At 59.9% G+C, this 22,539-nt stretch overlaps 1 protein-coding gene across 2 annotated transcripts in view; it reads right to left on the bottom strand.

Moving 5' to 3' along the window:
- The window catches only part of RPTOR (regulatory associated protein of MTOR complex 1), a 329,175-nt gene that overhangs the window by 16,152 nt on the left and 290,484 nt on the right, over nucleotides 1-22,539 (bottom strand). For both annotated transcript variants that reach the window (XM_039226302.1, XM_039226303.1), the window contains exons 22-28: nucleotides 19,026-19,129; nucleotides 18,420-18,603; nucleotides 16,840-16,950; nucleotides 6,967-7,072; nucleotides 4,538-4,652; nucleotides 2,963-3,087; nucleotides 838-942 (exon numbers count right to left, since the gene is read on the bottom strand). In XM_039226302.1, coding sequence (XP_039082233.1) covers nucleotides 838-942; nucleotides 2,963-3,087; nucleotides 4,538-4,652; nucleotides 6,967-7,072; nucleotides 16,840-16,950; nucleotides 18,420-18,603; nucleotides 19,026-19,129 — 850 coding nt within the window. The remainder of the gene's footprint in view (nucleotides 1-837; nucleotides 943-2,962; nucleotides 3,088-4,537; nucleotides 4,653-6,966; nucleotides 7,073-16,839; nucleotides 16,951-18,419; nucleotides 18,604-19,025; nucleotides 19,130-22,539) is intronic.

The following is a 22,539-nucleotide window of genomic DNA, read 5'->3' as shown; positions in this document are numbered from 1 at the left end:
TGGAAAACAGAGACGGAAAGCACGGTGACTGGCTGTCATCCACGCCAGCACGTGGCCCAGCCTGAAGGGGCCCAGGTGACACACAAGTGGCCGTGTTGGGGCCAGGGTGGGGGGGTAGATATGGACGACTGTTTAATTCCTAAAATAATTAAAAAACAGTAACGTTTGAAAGCAGCCCGCCCACAAGGAGACGTCTGCCCTGGAGCTGGCGCTGGGCGGCCCCTCCGGCACGAGGTCACCTCCCTGGGCAGCAACTCCCCAGGACGGGCACTTGGATGGAGGGGAGAGAAGGGGCCGCACGGATGACGGCCACACGACGACAGGACGCAGACGGGGCCGCGAGGGGAGTGGACGCAGTTGTGGCCAGGCCGGGAGCGCAGGGCGGGAGGACTAAGCTGTTTTCACGGCTGGTTTAGGGGAGAGACCGTGGCCCCTGGCGTCTCTGGAACCCAGAGACACCAGGCCGTCCAGGCTATGGCAGAGCAGCGAGCCGCCGAGGGACCGGCGCACAGCGGCAGCCGTGTCCCGCCCCTCCCCCCGCCGTCCAGACAGACGTGCCCACGTGCCACGCACCCTCGTCCCCCAAAGGGGGTTCGTCCGGGCAGAGAGCAGAGCGTGGCCCCCGGGCCCCGGCGGTGGCCAGTCCTCCCCGCGGCACGGGCTGCAGGCAGGACGAGGGTGCGGCAGGCGTGCCCACGGCCAGCGAGCCCTTCAGCGGGGCCGCGTCTCCTGACCGGGAGGCGCTTCGTGCAACCAGGTGGAGCCGGCGGCCTCAGGGAGCCACCGCCAGGGGGACGTGGCGGCAGCGCGGGGCCCCGCTGCCCCCGGAGCACCCACCTCTGGTGGTCGGCAGCATGTCCGAGAGCCCCTGCCACGCGGTCACCATCTCTGGGTTCTTCTCCAAATCTGCAAAGTTCTTCCAGACTCTGATGGCGCCGTCGTCTGGGGGAGAGAAGGGAGGGAGGTGGAAACCCAGGCCCGCTGCTGGCACGTGGGAGGACGCCCCTGGGTGACAGGAGAGCGTGTGGGTCCCCACGAGGCGGCCGAACGCAGGCGCAGCAGGGCCGGTTCCCGGAATGTTCCTTCTCACCTCACCATCCTCAGTCAGACTCCTGTCTGGGCGCGGGGGGAGCCGCCACCACCTGCGACCTCTGACTCCATGTGACCCCCCTCCTTGCAGTGACTCACTCGCACCAAGAAGTCAGACCTTCAGCTGGGCCTCAGCGTGTGACCCCATGGCTCCCTGTACCAGGGGGCCAGCTGGCAGCCCCCCTGCCCTGGCCGCCCCCCTGCCCTGGCCGCCCCCCTGCCCTGGCCGCCCCCCTGCCCTGGCCGCCCCCCTGCCCTGGCAGCCCCCCTGCCCTGGCCGCCCCCCTGCCCTGGCCGCCCCCCTGCCCTGGCTGCCCAGCACAGGGCCCGGGTGCTGTTCTGTGAGCCTGGGTAATGTAAGCGTGTGGCTCCACCCGTGTCCCTACACCCCATGTGGACCCTGCTCTCCAGACTCACCGGGCCCCCATGGTGGGCCTCAGCAGTGACTCCCGCCTGGAGTATGACCGTGCGAGATGCCCGCTGACCCATCCCTGCCTGCACCCACCCATCAGTTGTCCGGGCCTCGGTCTCCCTGACTGTGACCTTGCCCTGCTCTGGGACCCAAGTCCTCGTGTGCTTCTCTACCAGGACCCCCCACCCCTGGGACTTTCCCTGGTGGCCAACGTGCTGGGAATCACCCCCCTCCTCCTCTGTGGTGCTGAGGGGCACTGAGCACCACCCCTCCCGCAGCTTCCCGCACCCTGCCTGGCACCGTACTCGTCTGTCCTGAGGCCTGTGGCTGAGGGAATGACTCTGGACGGTGGCTCGACTTTGTCTGGTCCTGAGGTGGGAACGCCTGGGGAGAAGCCACCAGCAGGACCCTTCCCTGTGGGCACACCATTCACAGTGGGGCCCAGGAACCCTCTGCAGGGACGGGGGCTCTCGGTGCAGTCAGCTCGGCTACAGCGATGGCTCAGAAGCTCAGGCCCAACACAGGTGGGGACAGAATGGGGACATGCCCAGGATAGCACTGTCTCATCCTGGTCTGTCACCCCTGAAGAAGTGCAGTCAGGCCAGCAGTGACCAATGGTGACTTCTCGTCACCCCGAGATAGCAGAGTCTGGTCTTTAAACAGCTAAAGCAGGGGCGCCTGGGGGCTCAGTCAGTTAAGTGTCCGACTTCGGCTCAGGTCATAATCTCACAGTTCATGGGTTCGAGCCCCACGTCGGGCTCTGTGCTGACAGCTCAGAGCCTGGAACCTGTTTCAGATTCTGCGTCTCCCTCTCTCTGACCCTCCCCCGCTGATGTTATGTCTCTGTCTCTCTCTGCCCCTCCCCTGCTTGTGCTCTGTCTCTAAAATAAACAAACGTTAAAAAAAAAAAAAAAACCAGCTAAAGCAGATGGCTGTTGCCCAAGGGTGGCATTGTGGGAAGCCTGTTCCAGAGGGATGTGAAATGACACCACTTCAGACCCCAAAGTGAGCGTGAGGCCCAGCACTAGCAGCGGCCGCCAGGGAGCAGGGGTGGGGCTGGAAGAGGAGGAGCACGTGCCGCGGCGCCGCTACTGAGACGTCTGGAAACCCCGCGGGCACTGAGGCGGGCCTGCCTCCCCCTTCGTCCATGAGATGCCCCCCGCCCCTGCCCCGGCCTCGTCTCTGAGGGGATCACAGGGGCCAGAGGGACACAGGCTGACCGCGCCTTTCCTGGCCAGGGGAAGGCCTGCCCGGAGGAGGGGACGGTCCCGGGGCCCGCCTGGCAGCGCTCACCGTGCTTCCCCCGCTATTTGTGGGTGAAGCCCGTTCCCTGGGAAACCTCCCATGTGGTGACAGGGCCCCCTTGCCAGAAGAACGATCGGGGTCAGAAAAGGCCGTGTGTGGATATGTGCTGGGGTCTCCACACTGGGTTTGCGGACCCGGCCCCGCAAGGCCCCTCACCCGTGGCCGTGAGCAGCAGCGAGCAGTCCTGGCCGTTCAGGTACTCCATGGCGGTGACCCTGGTGTACCGGGGGTTTCCGTTGTGGAAGTAATCCAGCTTCTCCCCTTTCTCCCAGTCCCAGAAACTTCAGGGAAGAAGAGAAGAAGAAAGTCAGTTGTCGGGGAAACGCAAACAACACGCACAAGGCGATCGCCACCCATCTGCCAGGGTGGCCACGACCACAGCCACGAGAGCCACAAGTTCTGGCAGGGTGTGGGCAGACAGCCCGCGTGCACAGCGCCGGGGGTCGGCACGGGGTCAGCACGGGGCGCCTCGGGGCCACCTCTGCTGGCCGTGCACTGAGGGGTCTGCCCCCCCAGTTCACAACCGTCAATGGGGAGAAACGAGTCGTGATAACGGAATGGACACAAACTGACAGAGGACTCAGCCGTGTGCCCGGAAGACACTGGGCGAGCGGATGACGCGGCTTGTTGTTATCACAGCCCGGACTGTGAGGAGCACACGGCTGCCACGGGTCTTTAGTAAACATTTGTGTTTCTACTTCACGGGAACTCTTAAAAACATAAACTTACGGGTGGCTTGGAGTGAATTAGAATCTGAGGTAAAACTCAGCTCCTTTGCCATCAAGTACAAGCTGCCGCAGGGTAGGTATCGAAAGACTCCGTTCTCCCTCGTGATTTACCCTGTCGCTTCCTTTCGTAACAAAATCAAACCCAACAAACCATCAAGGTGGACTTCATTCTACTTTATGTTTTGTCTTCCTCTAGGCTGTGTTGAAAGTACACATTTTTAAGGAATAAAAAATAAAACCTGCCCATGTGAATACACTGAAAAAAACCCTGAAACTCGGGAAGTGACCCAAGTGTCCCCTGCTGGATGGATGGTAAAGCGTGGCTCAGCCACATACTGGGCTGTCACCCGGGCTGGACAGGGAGGGGCACTGTGACGTCTGCCACAGTGTGGACCGGCCCCCAGGGCACAGTGCTCGGTGGCAGGGTCAGACACAGAAGGACACGTGAGGTCCCCGGGGTCTCAAGCCCAGAGACAGACAGCAGGACGGTGGGCGCTGGGGGCCGGGGTTGCGGGAGGGAGAGGTGCTGGCTAATGGGGACAGAGCTTCAGGTTTTCAAGACGGAAAGAGCTCTGTGGGCGGATGGCGGCAGTGCTGCACAGTGGGAATGTGCTTGTCCCCCGAGCCAGGCACTTGAGCACGGTTAGGACACTAAATTGGGTTCTGTGTATTTTACCACAATAAAGGAAAGAGGGAAATCGAGGTAAGAACCCCCCTGGCTCCCCCTCCCCCCACTAAGTGGGTAGGTTCTTTGTGCCTCAAGGGCGGCGCTTACAATAAATTAATCTGGTTCTTAGTTTTTCCATGGGCGGTACTGAGGGCGAACCCCGTGCACGTGCGTCCCCATCATGCCGTGGCTCCGCGGGGCCTGCGTGTGCTGGCCCCAGAAGCTTCCGCTACCACCCCGCACACCTCCCCCTGCATTCTCAAGCCCTGCCACTGGCTGCGCCCCGGAGGCTCGCGGCCAGTGGCTTCCACGCTGGGAACACAGCGCCCGGCGTACCAGATGCTGTCTTTATCGGCCACGGCCACACACGGCGTGAAGGGGTGGAACTTGACCACGGAGGGGACACCGGGGTTCCTGTTCAGAAATATCTGGTCGTCCAGTCTCACGATACCTGCCCAGAGAGACACAGGTGATGGGCCTCGGTGTGCGGAACCCGAGGACGTGGTGCGTCCAGCCCGGGGCCCTGGGGATGCACAAGGGACCCACAAGGCAGGCAGGGGGGGACCAGGGCCTGGCTCCCTGACCGCAGGGGCCCCCAGCACGAGGTGGACATGCGGCCAGTTTCCAGTCAGTGCTCGATGACCCATGCGAGCAGCGACGCCGCGCCGTGCTGACGCGTGCGGGCGGGGTACGAACAAAGCAGGAGGCCACCTTGGAAACTCCGTTCCAGCTCGAAGCGTCGGCCACGCAGGCCACAGTCCTGGTGGCCTCGGGAAGGTGGTCCCTCTGGAACCACCCGGCTGAGGGACAGACCACCACAGATGACAGGGGAGGTGAGTGAGGGCGTGTGCACCAGGCCCCAAAACCAGAAGCAGGGAAGAAGCTGCCAGGAAGGGGCTTTGAAGGGGTCTTAGGGAAATAACACAAAGAGGCTCAAAGGCCAAGAGGTCAAGACAGGTTTGGATGGGATTTTGGTGACTAATGCGAGGCCAATCCAGGGCGGCCAGGGGCACGGGGCCCCTGCATCGTTGGGCACCGGCCGCTCCTGGGGACCCTGGGGGGTGGCACTGGCTACGCCCCCGCCCCCACCCATTAGAGCAGCAGATGCTGAGGTGACAAGGACGAGGGCGAAGGAACAGATGCAAAAAGGCCCCAGAGGCTCTGTCCGGGTGTCACCCAGTGTGACCCGCAGGGGCCCGACCGCAGGCGGCCGGGGGACACCGGGAACACGGATTCCCAAGTCGGGATGCATCGTACGTAGGTGACAACACTGGTCCTGCTGGCCGGGTCACTGGGGGAGGCCGGACACAGGGGTCGGGGGACCCCTCGCGAAGCTGCAGGCAACCCCTCTCTCATGGGGGCGCAGCTGGCTCTCAGAAGGGGCACTTTGCACGACCGACAGCCTCTGCATGGGCACGTGAGTGAGCAGCGTCGCCTGCGGCCCTGTCTGGTGGTCGGGTCCTCTGCGCAGACCTCTCACGGGCTGACGGGCCCCGCGGCTGCGTCCAGGAGCTCCGGTTAGCATGTTTCCAAACAGGAGCCTCCTCTTCCCACAAAGACCGGAAGAAAGAACCCCTGACTCGGGTTTACAGTATTCTGTGTTTGTCTAGAAAACCCAGCTGTTTCTCCAGAGCCCTCGGCCCCCAGTATGGCTTCCCTGTCAGGGCCCGTCTGCCTTCCCACGGGTCCTAAGCGTGGGGGCAGACTCGGGGCACGGGGGGTCCACCATCGTGTAGAACCAGGGCCCCGAAGAACCACAGACCTTTGAGAAAACAGCCTTCAATGCTGTAATTCCCAGAGTGCTGTGACGCTCTGACAGCTGTTCTGTCCTCGGGAGAAAGCCGTGGGGCACAGGCCGGCCCGGCCATACACGTCTGTGAGGGGGCTGCCGGGGCAGCAGACGCCAGGGGCCAAATCTCTAGGGTGATTGCATCCAGCTGCCGGCAGCCCCTCATGGAGGCAGGGCCGCAAAGCGACTCTATGTGACTCTACGCACTACGGCCCCGAGGCGGCTTATGGGGGAGCTCCGGACACCGAGGCGACCGCAGTGGCTCCTGGGGCGGCTGCATGTGCTCGGGGACACGGGGTGTGCCAGCCTTGGTGGCCAGGCAAGTACGTCTGCAGGGACAGCCTGTCTCATGGGCCTTCATCCCTGACTGTAAAGAGCGACCCGTGATAATCACCACCATTTTACAGGACAGAAAGGCAAGGTCGAAACAGTGAATCAACAGAAGGGCTGACAGCTTGTGACCCGCTCTGCGCGGGGACCCGGGGAAGCTGGTTGGCCTGGTCGGCCTGGTGACTAGGGCCATGCTGGCTTCGCAGGACACGTGGGTGCACCCCACCTCTCTGTGCCCCGAATCCATGGGGCTGGGAGAGCAGGGGGGTGGTGAGGGGGTAAGGGCTGCCGTCCAGCACAGGTGAGGCTGGGGGCCTCTCTTGGCAAATCTGGTAAAAGTCTTGGTAAAGTGTGGCTCAGATACAGTCTGGTGGACAGTGTGATTATTCTGGGACAGGAGGGGGCCGGCTGGGAACAAGCAGGGCCTTGGGTTTGTCTCGTGTCCCAGGCAGAGCTCGGGGCTGGTGGGGCTGCCCCTTACGCTCTGGAAATGGCAGCGCATAAGGCTCGCTCGCTGAGAGGCCAGCGGGGGCGGGGGCTTCCCTGGGGAGAGAATGGGTGAGTGCTCCGAGGGCTCCTGGGGGCCAGCCTGGAGGCGGACCAGTCCGGCCGGCCTCGCCACGGGCCCTCGGAGGGGGCAGCTTACCCTTCTGGATGAGCTGTCGTGCCTGCTGCCTGACGCGGGTGTTGCGGAGAAATCGCCACTCCCGCTCCTTGCGGATCTGACTCTCCAGGTCATGTTCTTCTGGGATCTGGAACAAAAAAACACCCAGTGAGGTCTGGAAGGGACCAATGGCCACAGGCATCTTGTCTGCGCCTCGTGGACGCTGCGCTGCTCACAGATGGGGGGCTGGCAGCCGCCCCGCACCCAGCACAGCTTCCCAGCTGCCTCTGCTCACTTCCTGTGTCTCGGTACATTCCGGTGACTCTCACAATGCCTCACACTTGTCATTGCTAGTACGTTTGTCACGGCGATCTGTGGTCGGCGCTGATGCTCTGACGGCCTGGTGACGGTCAGCATGTTTTAGTGGTGAAGTGCTTTTTTAAATGTTTTTATTTACTTATTATTTTTTTTAATGTTTGTTTGTTTTTTGAGAGAGTATGCGCACATATGAGCAGCGGAGGTGCAGAGCGAGGGGGACAGAGGATCAGAAGCGGGCTCCCAGCCGTCATCACAGAGCCTGACGCAGGGCTCGAACTCACAAACTGTGAGCTCCTGACCTGAGCCATAAACCGAGTTGACTGAGCCACCCAGGCATCCCTGAAACATTTTAAAATTTAAGGTCTGTGTGCCATTTCCTCAGACACGGCGCTATCGCACACTCTGTGGACTGCAGCATCGGGCAGTGACTTACACGCACCGGGACCCACGGCACACGTGGACTCACTTTACTGTGGCTCTGGACCCACACCTGCAGTGTCTCCGAGGCACTGGCCCGAGAGAAAGGACCCTGGTCACGACTGCAGAATCTGGGTTCCCCGGCCTGGCCAGGGTGCCCCTGCCCAGCTCGCTGGTGACAGTGAGGGTGACAGACAGGAGCGCCTGGCCTTCCATCCGCGGGGCAGCCGCCCTCTCTGCAGGCCGCTGGGTCTAGAGGATGAGGGCCCCCCGGCGAGAGCAGGCTGCAGCAGAGACCCAGAGGCCACCTCAACCCCAGAGGGCCACATGCCGTCCTGCTCTGTGGAGCCCCTGACACGGGCAGCAGGGCAGCCGCTGCCAAAGCAGACCGGGAGCTGCAGGGAGAAGGGGCCGGCGGGGTTCTGCAGGACAGACCCACCGGCCTGAGCCGAATGCTTGAACACAGCGACAGAGGGGCCTGGGTGGGGCAGGGGGTGGGGGGCTGTGGGGCCTGACCTGACTCAGCACAGGGTGAGGCCGGCCGGGATCCACGTGAGAGTCGTCAGGAAAGAACTGGACTGAGGACTCTGTCAGCTTCAAACAGCTCCCGAGAGCCCTGCACTATCCCCACCGAGCCACGGTGTCAGACACTGAGCTCAGGTCCCCAAAATATGCGTGTGCCACACATGCCTCCCTGCTCTCTGTTCCCGGGGGAGGGGTCCCTCCTGCTTCGTGGCCCGGATGTGCGCACACGTGTGCAGGTGCACGGAAGGTTGTGTAAAACCAGTGTCCACAAGAGGCCTGCCCGGCCAAGAGGAAGCCAGGATTTAAGTTGGCTTGTGCCATCAACGTGAATTTCCTTAATCCTCACACGTCACCAAGTAAACTGGATTGGCCCTGAGTCCCTGCTTGAAAACCCAGAGTCGTCGAGTCTCAAAATATGGAAGAGATTAAACAAACGAGAAAACCCTGCCTGGTCTTGGCTGAGCCCAGAAGCCGGGCCTCCCTTAACCTGCCCGTGGTCGGCGAGGTTAACACCACACTGTGCAGACAGCCCACGCTCGGATATAAAGATCATTTTCTCTGTTGAAAAACAGCACACGTCCACACGGACAGGAGCTTGGGCCACGGCACACTCCGCATGTCCACCCTGAACGCCCTGTGTTCTCTGGTCACGGAACAGAAACGCCCCACCCCAGCCACACTTCTGAGCCCGCGGGTCTCAGCCGCCAGCCGTTTTCCTTACTCTGTTCCTTTCTTCTTTTTTCCTTAAAAACTACAACCCCACACCTAACAAAACAGCAACAGCCACAACAAAGACATCCGAACGTGGAGGCGACAAGAAGAAATGGTGTCAGCTGCCTCCACAGAACGTTTAGTGGTTTAGAAATAACCCCCCAGTGGCAGATGGGGTAGATCGTGGGTTTTAACAGTTGGTTTCGCTTTGTGACAATCCAGAGCTTATTAGAAAAGACACGCAAATGGTCAATAACATTGAGCAACAATAAGAAAACCCCAGAAAAACGGACTGAAAGCGTGTGTGGGGCTGCGACAGTGCCCTGTGATGGGATCTGGTTTCCGTGGGAACACACCACAGGAAGAGCGAGAGGCGCTCTGAGTAGGAGGGCAGGACGGGCACTAGGTTCCTGGACGCATGGGCCCTGGCGACCCAGCGCCCACGTGCTCAGGCAAGGACTGGGGCCCAGGGACGGGCCTGGGGCTCCAGAGGACGCATGACAGTGGCTGCAAGGGCAGGAATTAAGGCGTGTGGACGTGCGGGCCCCTGGCAGCCCGGCCGGCGGAGGCGCCCCCACAGGCGTGCTCAGCTGAGGACGGTCAGAGCTGTGTGCCAGTACCGCCTGGGGACGGCCCGCTAAGAGCCACCGGGACGAGCCAGCAGGACGGAGGGGGACAGGCGCAGGGCGGGCGTGGAGCAGTGCTAGGTGACTGCGGCCACGACACCTTGGTCCCAGCACCAATTCCCACCCTTCGGCCTCCTGGAGACGCAGGGGCCAGGGCCTCAGGCCTGGCCTGTCCCCAGAACAACCAAGGGCAAGGATTGGAGGGTCCCCCAAAGGCAAAAGGGGAGACAGACCCTGGGAAAGGCTCATTAACCCCATGCTAAATGCTCAGAGCCCGAGCTCCGTTTCCACCCAGAAACGAAGTCTGTTCTGACGACTCAACCGAGTGGCTCTGGACCTGCCTTTCACCTCAGTGCTTTCTGTGATGTTTTCCGTGTGTGACAAGCCACCTCTCCCCTGCCACAGACAAGGGTGTCACTCGGGCGCAGGGCGGTGGCGGATGCTGGCAGCAGGTGCGCTACTGACGTCCACTCCTGATCCGGCCAGGCCTGCTCTGCGCTCACGCCCTGTGGCTCTGTCAAGAGGAGCTCTGAGGAGAGGGCAGGGTGCGCTGCATGCACCGAGGTCCAGACACGGATACCCTCGCTGTCTGACCATAGTTCCTGCGAAGCATCAGGCTGGTGGAGGCGGAGTCTACCTCCAGGACACACCCCCTCCTGGGCGCTTGCTCCCAAGCCCAAGGCCCAGTGGAAAATGGACCCAGCCCTGCCCCGTGCCCCTCTGTGGTCAGCCTCTTCCCGCAGCCTCAGGCCCGGGACCTGACCACTTCCTGTTCTGTGGTTCTATTTTGGGTTTTCTGGAATGTTGAACCACTGGATCTCCTGGTGTGCAGCCTGTGTGTCTGGCTTCCCTCACCGAGCGCAATGCACCTGGCTTGTCTGTGTCGTGCGTGTACTGGTTTATTTGGGGAACTTGTTCAGGTGACTGATACTTTGTTGTATGACCCCATGTCGCTTCTTCACCAGGTGCAGTGTCTGGGTTCTGTCCAGTCTCCGGTGATCGTGAACAAAGCCACCATAAATATGTACAAAAGAGGCAAAAATTGTCGCCTCTCGCGGGTGAGCATCCAGCAGGGCTGCCGAGTTGTGTGGTAAGTACAGGCTTGGCTTGTCGGAAATGGCGACATGTTCCGGGGCGTCTGACACGCACTCGCCCCTGCCCCATGAGGGATGAGGGTCTGGGCCGCTCTGCTTCCTTTGCCAGCGCTTGGGACCGACCGATCCATCGAGAAAGTGTTGGCCAGGGGCAGCTCGCGACCTCAGTGACCCCTGCCTCACTGTCGCACACCTTCGCACTGCTCCTTTGCTGTGTGCACACCTTGTTGGTAAAGGGTCTGTGCAAGCCTATTGCCCATTAGTCATCCTTCCGTATGGGATTTTGGGAGCTCGTTATGTGTGCGGGATAAAAGGTTTTTATTAGATAGGAGTTTTATGATATTTTGCTCCAGTCTGTGGCTTGTGTTTTCACATTAACACGGACACTCAAAAAGCAGTCAATACGACGAAGCTTCATTTACCGGTTTTGTTCTTGTGTGGCTTGTACGTTTTGTGTCTTCTCAAAGAACCATCGTCCAACAGGCCAGAAGGGGCGTCTGTTGGTTTCACGGCTGCAGGATGCACAGTAGGGCAAGAGGCTCTTTTGAGTTAGTTTCTGAATAAGGTGTGGGACATGGAGTGACCTTCATCTTCAGGGCAAACAGATGTCCAGCCGCTGTGGCTCCTCTGCCCTGCGGCTTCGTGGGAAGTGGGTGGGATGCGCCATGGCTCCGCCTCTGGACCCCGTTCTGCTCCACTGCTCCCCCCCTTTCACTCCCGCCTTCAAGGGGACTCTTGAAATCAGGGCCAGCCCTCCAACTTTGCTCTCTGCCAAAATTTCTTTGGTTATTTAAGTTTCTTTGGTTTTCCCTGTAAATTTTAGAACAGGCTTACTGATTAAAACAAAACCTGTTGGGAAGTTGAATGCGATGGCATCGACCCACAGGCCAGGTCAGGGAGGCCGGACACTTCTCGGCACTGAGCCCTCTGGCCCACAAGCACACCTTCACTGGGTTAGGTCATCTCGAATTTCTCTCATCTGTACTCTGTTTTGTATTTTTCAGCATTCGAGTCTCATTTTTTTTTTTTAAATTATAACTAATTTAATTATAGGTAATGTTCTATTATAAGTGGTTTAATGTCAATTTCCAGTGGCTCATGTAGGAATACAGTCGGTTTTTGGGTAGCGGCCGTGTGTTCAGCGATCTAACTTTACCTATTCTGGTAACACTGTGCAGGTTCCTTAGATTTTCTACGTACATGATGATGATGCTGTGCGAGCAGAGAGAGTTTGACTTCAGCTTTCCACTTTTCTTCCTTCCTGAATGCCCAGGGCCTCTGGCAGATGCTGAATGGGAGCGTGGAGACCAGACACCCTCGCCTCAGCCCTGGGTTTAGAGACAAAGCATCCAGCCTTTCGCCAGCGAGAAAGGGAGCCGTGGGTTTTGTGTGTGCCCTGCACGGGGTGCAGAAGTTTACCTCTGGTCCTGGTTTGTGGAGAGTTTTATGACGATTACTTGCTGAATTCTGTCCAATCCTCTCTCTTCAGCTACTGGGGTGATCAGGTGGTTTTCCCAGAGTCTGCTGATACAGCCAATTACACGAGTAATTAATGTGGAGTCAACTTTGCATTCTTGATATACAATCCCTGTGGTCAGCAGTGTGTTGTCCACTTTACATTTTGCTGTGTTTGATCTGTTAGTGTTACGTTGAGGGTTTTTTAAAATTTTTTTTTTTTTTAATGTTTTATTTATTTCTCGGAGAGAGAGAGAGAGAGAGAGGGTGAGCAGGGGAGGGTCAGAGAGAGGGGGAGTCACAGACTGAAACAGGCTCCAGGCTCTGAGCTGGCAGTCAGCACAGAGCCCGACGCGGGGCTCAAACCCACGAACCGTGAGATCATGACCTGAGCCGAAGTCAGAAGCACAACTGACTGAGCCACCCAGGCGCCCCCGTTGAGGGTTTTGAGGCCATGTTCACAGAGGACACTGGCTTGTGGTTTCTTGTTTTTGTGATGTCTCTGGTTTGGGGATCAGAGTGATGCTACCTTCCTGCAAGGACCTGGGAGCCATTCACTCCTTTTGTTTCCTGTACCAGACTGCTGACGACTGGTATTATTCTCTCCTTACATTCTGGTACAATTTGCCAGTGAAACTCTGCTGGGTCTGGAGCTTTCTTCTCTTTGTTGGACGGTTTTAGCTGCAGACTCATTTCCCTTAGCAGATGGAGGACTATCTGGGTTCTATACTTCGTACGGGGTGAGTTTTGGTAGTTCGTGCCTTTCAAGGAATGTGTGTGCTTCCTCCAAGTTGCTGGCTGTGTGGGTGTAAAGTCTTGACGTTGGGTGTACCTCTGACTCTCACCAGAGCCAGTCTGACATCTCTCCTTCGGCCTGCGCCTCACCGTCTCCACCCCTGCAATTACGCCAGCAAGGTCTGAAATCGGGGAGTGGGCGTTGTTTGTTGTTTGTCCTGTACGGCATTATTTTTCAGTGCTGTTCTGGGCCTCCTGCCTTTCCACCTGAATTTTAGTCTCAGCTCGTCAGTTTCCACACACAAAAAAGGCAGCTGGGATTCTCACTGGCATCACGAGGACTCTGGGTCTATTCGGGGCCTTGCCCTATCGTCCTGTGCCCCGTGAACACGATTTCTTCCTGTTTACGTAGGTCGTCTTTAATCTTTCGACACTGTTTGGTTTAAAGAATGTTTTAGAGGAAGAAACAGCTGACAATCCACAGTCCCTTGGTCCCCGATGGTTTACAATTCAGCAGGGATCCACGAGACAACGGGCACCACACCAGGCCAGCACATCAGAAGACGGGCCAAAGGGCAGAAGCGGTCCCCAGGTGGCAGCAAGAGGGAGCATGCAGTCCCCCGAGTGTGGCGAGCCACGTGGAATCGGGGAGTGCTGGCTGAGCCTCCCAGCCCCCCAGACACTTCCGTCACACCGAGCACTCCTTCCATCCCGGCGTTCCTGCAGGGGAATCCACACATCTATTTGCTTTTCAACCGAGCTTTCCAGAAAGAGCCAAGGCATACGCTTTAGGAACTGGACACAGCACAGTACTGCCTGACCTCCTGACACAGTTCAATCTTACAGCAAACTAAGCTGGTGTGCAGTAATCTGAAGGTGTGACCGAATCCGTTTTTCGGGCTATGTCTGCCTGGAGGTTTACGTACAGGAAAGGAAAAAGCAGAAGTCATTTTTGTGGAAAAACATTTGAAGACATGAGAAAACATTAACGTTCATAACAGTGTATGTGAAAAAAAGCAAGACACAAAGCTGTACTTGTGGCATAATCCTAATGGCAGGGGAGAAAACCGTGTGTGTGTGTGTGTGTGTGTGTGTGTGTGTGTGTGTGTGTGTGTGTGTGAGAGGGTGGGGGGAGAATTATGGGTGATTTCAGTTTTATTTTACTTTTTCATTTTGACTTAAAAAAATAGCACACTTTAAATGACAGCTCCACCGATGTGACAGGTTTAGTGCACACAGGGTGGGGTCCGTGACCAGCCCAGAGCACACTCGTCCCTTCCTGAGCGTGGGCTGCACTGTGCTGCTGGGGACAGTTCTGTTACCTGGTGGGTATCTCGGTTTCTTACCCGTACCTTTGAGGAGGGCTAGGGCTCTGACCTTTCTGGGGCACAATCCTGGCTTTGAGCTATTCTTAGTTTACATGTGAAGCAGGCTGATAAAAGAGTTCCTAACACATTTTCTTGCACACACGTCATTAAATGATTAATTAAATAAAATAGCAAGAATTAAAAAACTACGACGAGATAAAACCCACCCTTTTCTAAAGTCTAAAAAAGGTCTCTAACGTAAAAGAAAAGTCGCTCAGGCGCCCCCCGCCCTGACCTCTCAGCTGCCATCAGGAGCCACGGGCAAAACCCATCACCACAGGGCTTTGCTTCGGCTGTGACGCCCGGAGCCCGTGACTCCAGGCTGCAGCCCCGTGGGAGCTTGACAGAGGGAGACGGCACGCGCTTATTCGACGGGTTCCTGGCTTCTCCAGGAGAAGCCGGGAGCGACACCCTTCTCGAGGGTCCCCCTTCTCCAGCCTGCTGCGGGGGCCGCGCTCCGGGTGCAGATGTTGGGCCTGGGCGGCTGGGCCCGCAGCCTCCACCGGCCCCTGCTGGCAGCACGAGAACACACTTCCAGGTGCAGAGAGAGGATGCGAGGGCGGCAGTCTGCTGCTGCTGCCCCGGCAAAGGGGAGGGTGCTGGCTTTGGGGGTGCACGGGGTCACACAGAACAAAGCCCCAGGCCTGGGCTCAGGAAGCCGCCCCATGTCAATGCCGGCCTAAGGACCTGCGCCAAGGACAGGAAACTGGAACCTGGGGGGACCGAACTCGTGTAAGAGGAAGGGGCCTGGGGTCCCCGCGCCCCTTCTCCCTGCCGGCAACATGGGCGGCTGGGACAGGCCGTGTCCAGACATGAAGAAGAGCTGCTCACTGGGGCGCCAGGGGGGCTCAGTCAGTTAAGCGTCTGACTCTTGATCTCAGCTTAGGTCACCATCTCACTGTTCGTGGGTTGGAGCCCCACATTGGGCTTCGTGCTGACAGTGCGGAGCCTGCTTGGGATTCTCTCTCTGTTCCTCCCCTGCTCGCACATACTCTCTCTCAAAATAAACTTAAAAAAAAAGGGGAGAAATGAAAAACCGCTCATCACCACACCAAGAAACTGCCATTCCAGCAGGAGGTGGCCCGCCCAGGGCTCTGGGCCCGCGCTTGCTTGACGCAAGAGCCCATTGGGGAGACTGGCCTTCTCCGTCTCCCCTCTACGCAGAGGTGCCACCCTTCTGCTACTGTAAATAACAGGGTCATCCGGCTTGCCACCCACAGCAGCGGCCCCCGTGTCCTGGTGCCAATCCCAGCACTGGCTGGGTCCCTTCTCAGCATGGGGCCGGGGCGGAGGCGCTCTCAGGCTGGCCGAGGCTGTGCGCAAGGGCCCCGAGGGCGAGCGTGGGGCTCGGCTGCCTCTTGTGTTTGCTGCTTTCATGTTTCTTCCCTGACTCTAAAGATACCCATGCTTAGCGTGGGAAGGGCGGCTGTAACATGCACGGATGTGCGTGCGGCACTGCCAATGGACCGCTGTGTAGCCGGTTTATGTCCTGCTGTTTTTTTCCTTTTTCCAAGGTTTAGCACGAGTGCTTCCTTAAGACATTAACTTTAAAGCTTGATGTTTTAATAACAATAAACACCACGTCAAATATTCCATAATTGCTAAGCCCTTAGGCCTATGTTGGGTATTTGAGCGGATCCCAGTTTTTACTACTGTAAACAACAGGGTCATCCGTGACTCTGATTATTTCCCTGAGTTGATAGCGCAGTAAATGAATTAATTGCCAGGTCGAGGGGAATGACTGCTTAAGGCGCTGGCGCTTACTGCCAACTGCCTTCTGGGAGTCGGGCTCAGCTGGAAAACGGAAGAGTGATCTCTCCCTTTCCAGCACAGGTGCTCAATAACTACAAGTGTGTCGTGTGCCTCGGGTACTGACAATGACTCCTTTGTGTTTTCACTGACAAAAATCAGTATCATAATGGGGAAGAAGGAAAGCAGGAAAAAGTTGTAATAAAGGGTCCAACCTCTCGTCGCGGAAATTACCTGGATGTGGAGCCTGAGGCACAATTAAGAATAAGCTGTGATTTTCAATGGTCTGTGTGAGGGAACAAGGTTTCCTAAGAATGCGCTTCACGGGAAATTCTACGCACAGGCCTGTGGTGCTCCCGGGGAAAGGCGCCTGCCCCACGCCATCCCCTGGGCTTGTGGCCCTAATCTGCAGTGACAGGATGCGCCTCCCACCATCAGCCAGAATGCACTAGAACTAGCCCAATGGGCAGGTCTTCGAAAAAGCCTGCTCCTCGGTGCGGCTGCCCAGAGCCCAGGGCCTCAGAAGGCCACTGAGTGGGACAAAGCCATGCCCGTGGCCTGGCAGCCTGGAGGGAGGCCGGTCTGGCTTCTTCAGAGAAGGCGGGGAGTTAAGTGACGTTGGCTCCTTTCACCACTTCAGCCATTCACACCCGCTATCGCGACGGCAGTTTGGGGTCGCCCTTCAGCAGCCGCAGATGTGATGGCACAGGAGCCCCAAAGGGTTAGCAGCTGGGCTGGGGGGAGCCCCGGGGAGGGACCAGATGGGGTCGCCCATTGGCTCAGAGCAGAGGGCTCAGACAGCCCAGGCCAGAGGCCGAGGTTCTCGGGGAAGGAGGAAGGGGTGGAGGGAGCCGAGGGCAGGGCCAGGCGGACCCGAGGGTCTGCTCCAGGGCGCACCCGGGGGCACGTGCACGCTACCTTCATGACAGGCTGGGCAAAGTACCGGGCGCTCCAGTCACAGAAGCCCGTCTGCGTCGTGGCCGAGACGAAGCTTCTGTGTCCAGCAGCGTCATCTGCGTCGTCTGTGGTCTTCAGGGACAAGGCGGGGAGGAAACAGAAAGAATAGTTAGTCACGTGCCCCACATGCCTCTTTGCATGCTCGGGAGGATTCACTGGGAGACAGACGGCAGCGGGGTGGCTGCCGAACCTCCCTGCTGGCCTCACTCCGCGCTCTGGTGGTGGGGACCCTGAATGTGGGGTCAGGGCTCCAGGGCACCCGTGTAGGGAGGCCACTGAACCTGAACTCAGGAGACTGTGCCCCGGGGCTGGCCACGGTGGCTCGGGCTGCAGAGCCTGTCGCTGTCACACTGGATGTGCAGGTCAGCGCCTCCCCGAGGCCTCTGGGGCAGGGACCGCCGGCAACTTGGTACTCGACTGTGCCAAGCGGCTCCCAGTCGGGGATGCAAACCAGCTGGGACACGTGGGTACTGAGACTTAAACCACTTGCTGCTGCTTCCCCGGGCACATATGTTCGTTTCCCACGGCAGGGCCTACGGTGGCCGGCGGGGTCAGAGTAGGGCTCGCATCACCACACAAGGCTGGGCACGGGGTGGCGGGACCAGAGGCATCGCTCAGAGAGGAGTCCCCCTTGTTCCCGGGAGGCTCGCCGGGTGGAAAGCCCCACAGCTGGGGCGCATCTCCTGCCCGCTGTGGGACCCGTGCCGCTGCTGGACCAGGGCCCTGGCTTGCGGCCCAAGGACAGTGGCCGTCCCGTGTGCCCCGCCGCTCCTGTCTGGCGGGCCCACGTCGGGGTCCGGCCTGGAGGATGAACCTTGCCCTGGGTGCGTGAGGGACCAGACGACACCTGTGTTTTCGCTCCCCAGTCACCCTGCAGGCAGCTGCTTACGGAGCTGTGCCACGCAGCTGACGTGGCATCCACAGCGGCCCACTCCCTTGCTGCATCTGAGCAGCCCCTCTAGGCTGCGCCCTTGACCGATACAGCGGCAAACAGTCTGGGCAAGACGGCCAAGGCCCCCGCGCATGTGTTCACATCAGCCAGGCTAATAAGGACACTGACCCCTCCTGCTCCTGAACTTTCTTCTTCAGCTTGAAGGCAGAGACCGTGACTCCTTACGTGGCATAATGGAACATTCGTGGAAAATGCAACCCACTGAGAATAGGCGCTTCTGTGTGGCCAGTGCCACAGTCAGCGGAGGGACGTGCTACTCACCCAAGAAGAGAAAAAGCAAGTAGCTCTGTGACCTTATGTGGCCATGTGGAAAGTGACAGAACACTGAGGCCATGTGGAAAGTGCCAGAAGAGTGAGGCCATGTGGAAGGCGCCAGAAGAGTGAGGCCAAATGGAAAGCGTCAGAACAGTGAGGCCACGTGGAAGGCACCAGAAGAGTGAGGCCACGTGGAAAGCACCAGAACAGTGAGCCACAGCAAGGGGCCACAGCAGCAAGGGCCCCATGACACTGCAAGGCTGTGCTGGCATGGCTGGGCGTGGTGGGTGGAGCGGCGCCCACGTCCTGGGCTGCAGGGTGCAGTCGAGCGTACCTGGTCTGGGCCCTTGTCAAACATCTTCCGTGTGCGGGGAAACTGCTGGGAGTGGGGTGTGTACTGCACCCCCGTGGGGCCGGGGGCACCGGGGCGGCCCGTGGGCAGGTCTCGGCCGACTGGCTGCTTGGCCACGTCGTTGGTCAGGCTGGAGCTGCTGGCGCTGGACGTTGGAGGGGAGCCCCTGCCGTTGGGGGAAGAGGAAACGCTCCGTTTTACCCTCCCACGCAGCACCCTGTCCTCACACCACCCGCCCAGGCACTGCCAGCTGACCCGGGCCACGAGCTGAGGCATCGCCACCCGCCCGCCACGCGCACATGCCTCTGGACACCAGAGGCCGGCGCTGCAGTGAGGGCCCTGGCCGCAGGCTCTGGGAATGGTGCCCCCGCGAGAGCGAGGGCAGCCCCGGGCGGGCGCGCCTGCTCGCGGCCTCACTGACGTAAGAGGGGCTCCGCCAGCCCGCGACCGGCCACAGGCCGCAGCCCCTGGCTGGCCGAGTTTGGGGAGGCTGCGGCAGTCAGGCCCGCGTGCAGGGTCGGCTGCTGCACTCGTGCAGGGGAGGGCAGCGGAGAAGGGGCGCACACGGGACAGACACGGGCCGCCTACCCCGCCTGGTGGATGTGGATGCCCTTGTTGGTGGGGCTGGCAGGCGCCGACTGCGTGAGCGAGGACGCGGTGAGGATGCGCTGGGGCCGGGCGTTCACGGTGGCCTGAAAGAGCAAAGGGGCGAGTGGTGTGGACGGTGAGCTGCTGGTGACCTCTGCGACCATGAGGCCGAAGCCCAGGGCGGTGGCTGTCCAGACGGCACGAGGGGCCTCTTGGCCAAGATCATGCGCGGCAGCGGACGGCCCGGGGACGTTCCTCCCCAGGGTCACGCTGCAGATAAAACAACATTCTCTCGCTTTCCCAGAAGCACCTGCTGGATCCGGCGAGGCCCCAGGGGTTGGCCCTGCCTCAAGCGCAGCTATGGGACTGCGCCCCTGTGAACGAGGAGCCGGGCTCCAGCCCCCCACTGCCCGCCCAGCCTCTGCTTTCCTCTCCCCTCCTGCAGGGCCAAGCAGGCGCCCAGCACCCCTTGGACGCGGCACTTTGTGGAGGAGACAGGACAGCGGCTGCACGTCTGACGTTTCACCACCGAGGATTCCTGCCCACTTGAGGCAACTGTTGAGGGAAGCAGTTTTGTTCTGATATTTTGAAGTGGGGCTTTGTGTTGATGGGGAAACCGAGGCTGCTGGGGGTGCCTGGGCTGGGGAAGCAGGAAGCAGGCCAGGCTGCCCCCGCCCAGTGGACGGCAAGCCCACTGTCCGTCCAGCTCTCCCGTGGATGGTCCACCCTGGGAGTGCAGGGGCGCTGGGTGGGCCCTGCCGGCTCCGCCCCGCCCCCTGGGAGAGGGCTCCAGGTCGGACACTGCTGCCCGGGTGGCGCGTGGGACTGGAGGAGGCTAAGGCAGCCATCTGGGCTCCCCGAGTGCGGTGGGTGCCAGACTGGGTCTCAAAGCTGGCTGCCACCCGGGGATACAGAGCCTTGACCTCTGCGGGGGCGTTTGTGGGCAGCCCTGCTCAGGGGACCCTTGTGTGTTCTGATCCCACTCTCAGCAATCAGGACACTGTGCTTCCTACATGCAGCCAACTGGCAGAAAATAAAACCACCAAAAGACTGTTCATTTACACAATATCGATGCTTCCCTGATAATTCACCACTTTGAAATAAGAACAGCAAAAAACTGAACCATAATCAAACTTTAAAAACATTAAGGAAAATATTTTTTAAATTTTTTACTATTTGTGAGCTTGCTTTCGCTCCGTATTTAAATGACCTGGCCAGCTCCCCGTGCCCCCATCAAGACCTGAGAGCCAAGCAACCCCCAAAGCGGTCCAGGGAGAGCATGGGATCTGAGCTGAGAAGCTACAAGCCTCCAGGAGTCTCCTCAAGATGTCCAGGGCTGGGGGAGGTGACGGGAGACAGAAACCCGTGGCTGAAACGCAGACTTCAGCAGAGCCCACCCCAGCCTGCCTGTGCCAAGCTCGCTGCCCACTGCTCCTCAGGGAGGCTCTGCTGACTGGGCTCTGTTCCCTCTGCTGGGCCCGGGGCAGGGGGGGTTGTGAGGCATCCGCAGCCCCTCGCCCACACCCTTCACACCTACGGCTGCCACACGGCTCTTTCCGAGTCCGTTTTAGAAACCCTGAGCGGTGGGCACGCCGGCAGCTTTCACACTGGCGATCACAAGGCTTCAGGCTTCGAGGAAGCTTTCTATAGCCCAACAGTTCCATCTGTTCCACAAGCACTGCCTTGGCCCTGGTCTCTCTCGAGAGGGTGTGGGCCTGCAAGGGTGAGCGTGAGCAGAGGTGGTGGGTGGACTTGGTGTGGGGACACAGGGCAGCAGGGCGGGGTGGGGTGGCGAGCCCGGCGCCAGAGAGGCTGCCTCCTGCGCTGGTCCCAGCCACCGTTGCACAGAGAGCACATGGCCAGAGAAGGTCAGCAGCGAGGCAGCGGCATTTTCTAGGCTCTGAGCTGAGGCCTGGGCCCGGCTGTGAGCCCCTGCCCACACCACACCTGTGCCTGTCCTCTCGGACGGGGCTCCGTGTTCTCTGCTCTGGGACGCGGCTCTGAAACCACTGCACGGGCAGGTGTGCCCTCCCTGACAGGTGGTGGGGTCCAGGTGGTCCCCGGCAGCAGCGAGGGGATGGTCATGGCTACAGGTCAAGCTCTCCGAGCTTGGCATATGCTATTTTGTTACAGGCCCAATTCTCAGGTCAGCTGTATTCTTTGGGCCTGATGCACACTCAGACACAGTTCGCAGGGACACACACCCGCGCATGAGCCCGGCTTTGCCCCCGACCCTGTGCAGCTTACAGGGGCGTCTGGAGCAGGGGCCTGGGGTGGCAGCGAGCCCCTCCAGCTCCTGGGATGCTCCCTTTACTCTCTGCCTCTTCGCCTGGAACATGTCACTTGGCAAGCGCGCGGGAAGTCTGACCCAGTGCAGGGAAAAGCACCCTAGAGCAGGTGGGAGAGATGTGGACGGTGGGCTTCCCAACACGACCAGAGTCAGGGTTCAGGACTCCAGCCCAGGCGCTCAGCCGCTCTTGCCGGGCGGGTCACGGCTACGGGAACTGTAGTGTCGACCACAGGTGGAGGGTCTGGGGTCCCAGGACTGTCCAAGGTGATCTGGGGCCAAGCATTCGCAGAGCCTACTGGCAGCTGGGTCACTGAGAAGACACCTACCAAGGCACACGAGTCTATTACTCTAAGAAAGAAGCGTTGTGTGAACGGCACTTCCTAGACAAACGACATGAACTCTCATCTGCCACAGCGATGGGGACAGCGAGGCACTGCCCCATGGCTACCGACGGCCATCGGGGAACCCTCAGTCCTTGACCCCCAGGAAGCGAAGCCGGCAGGGCCAAGGCTGGGGGGGTCTCTCACCTGCCCCTTTCCAGGGTCTGCGCACCTCAGAGAACGGCTACAGAGGGGAGTGAGGACAGGGAGGGAGGAGACATGAATATTTCCACTTTGCTTCTCAGGGTTACTGCACTTACTCGCCACGGCAGGGCCCACAGTGAGCCCGACTTGCAGACCCGCTGGGGGATGGGAAGTAGCAGGCTGAAGGCTAGTGGCGCTAGACCAGGGCCCACAGGCGCCAAGAGCCACCCTTGACCTGGTGGCAGGTGCTTAAGCGGGCCCAGAGCAGAGTCCCAGTGGCTACCCCTGGGCTACCCTGGGGCTGTTTCTGCACCCGGCCTGGCAGGGTCTGTGGGCCAGTGACTCTCAGGAGGAGGCAGTGTCTACCCTGTAAGCTACGCGACTCCCAGTGATGATGCCGCCACCTCTGGGCCTGCAGGGAGGCGGGACTGGGCAGGTGCACGACGGAGACGCCTCTGTCACTAACAGTTCGCTAGCACTGCCCCGATTTCCGGCCCCAGGGCCTGCGCTGCTCTGATGATTCTGGGAGGCCCTCCTGCTGGAGGCGGCAGTGGGCAGTGAGGCAGGGGAGGCCTGGGAGGGGCACCCAGCACTGGCGCATGGGCACCCCCGCGTGGTGGTGGTGGGCGGGGGGTGGGCAGTGGAGGCCCTTCCGGGGAGGAGGTGCTGAGCTCGGAGGCTTCAGTCAGCAAAGCGGCGG

This window comes from Hyaena hyaena, unplaced genomic scaffold (genome assembly GCF_003009895.1).
Source record: "Hyaena hyaena isolate Hyena2069 unplaced genomic scaffold, ASM300989v1 scaffold_21, whole genome shotgun sequence".
In the NCBI taxonomy this organism is placed as follows: domain Eukaryota; kingdom Metazoa; phylum Chordata; class Mammalia; order Carnivora; family Hyaenidae; genus Hyaena; species Hyaena hyaena.
Note: the sequence above shows the minus strand (reverse complement) of the source record. Positions and strands in the feature narration are given on the sequence as shown.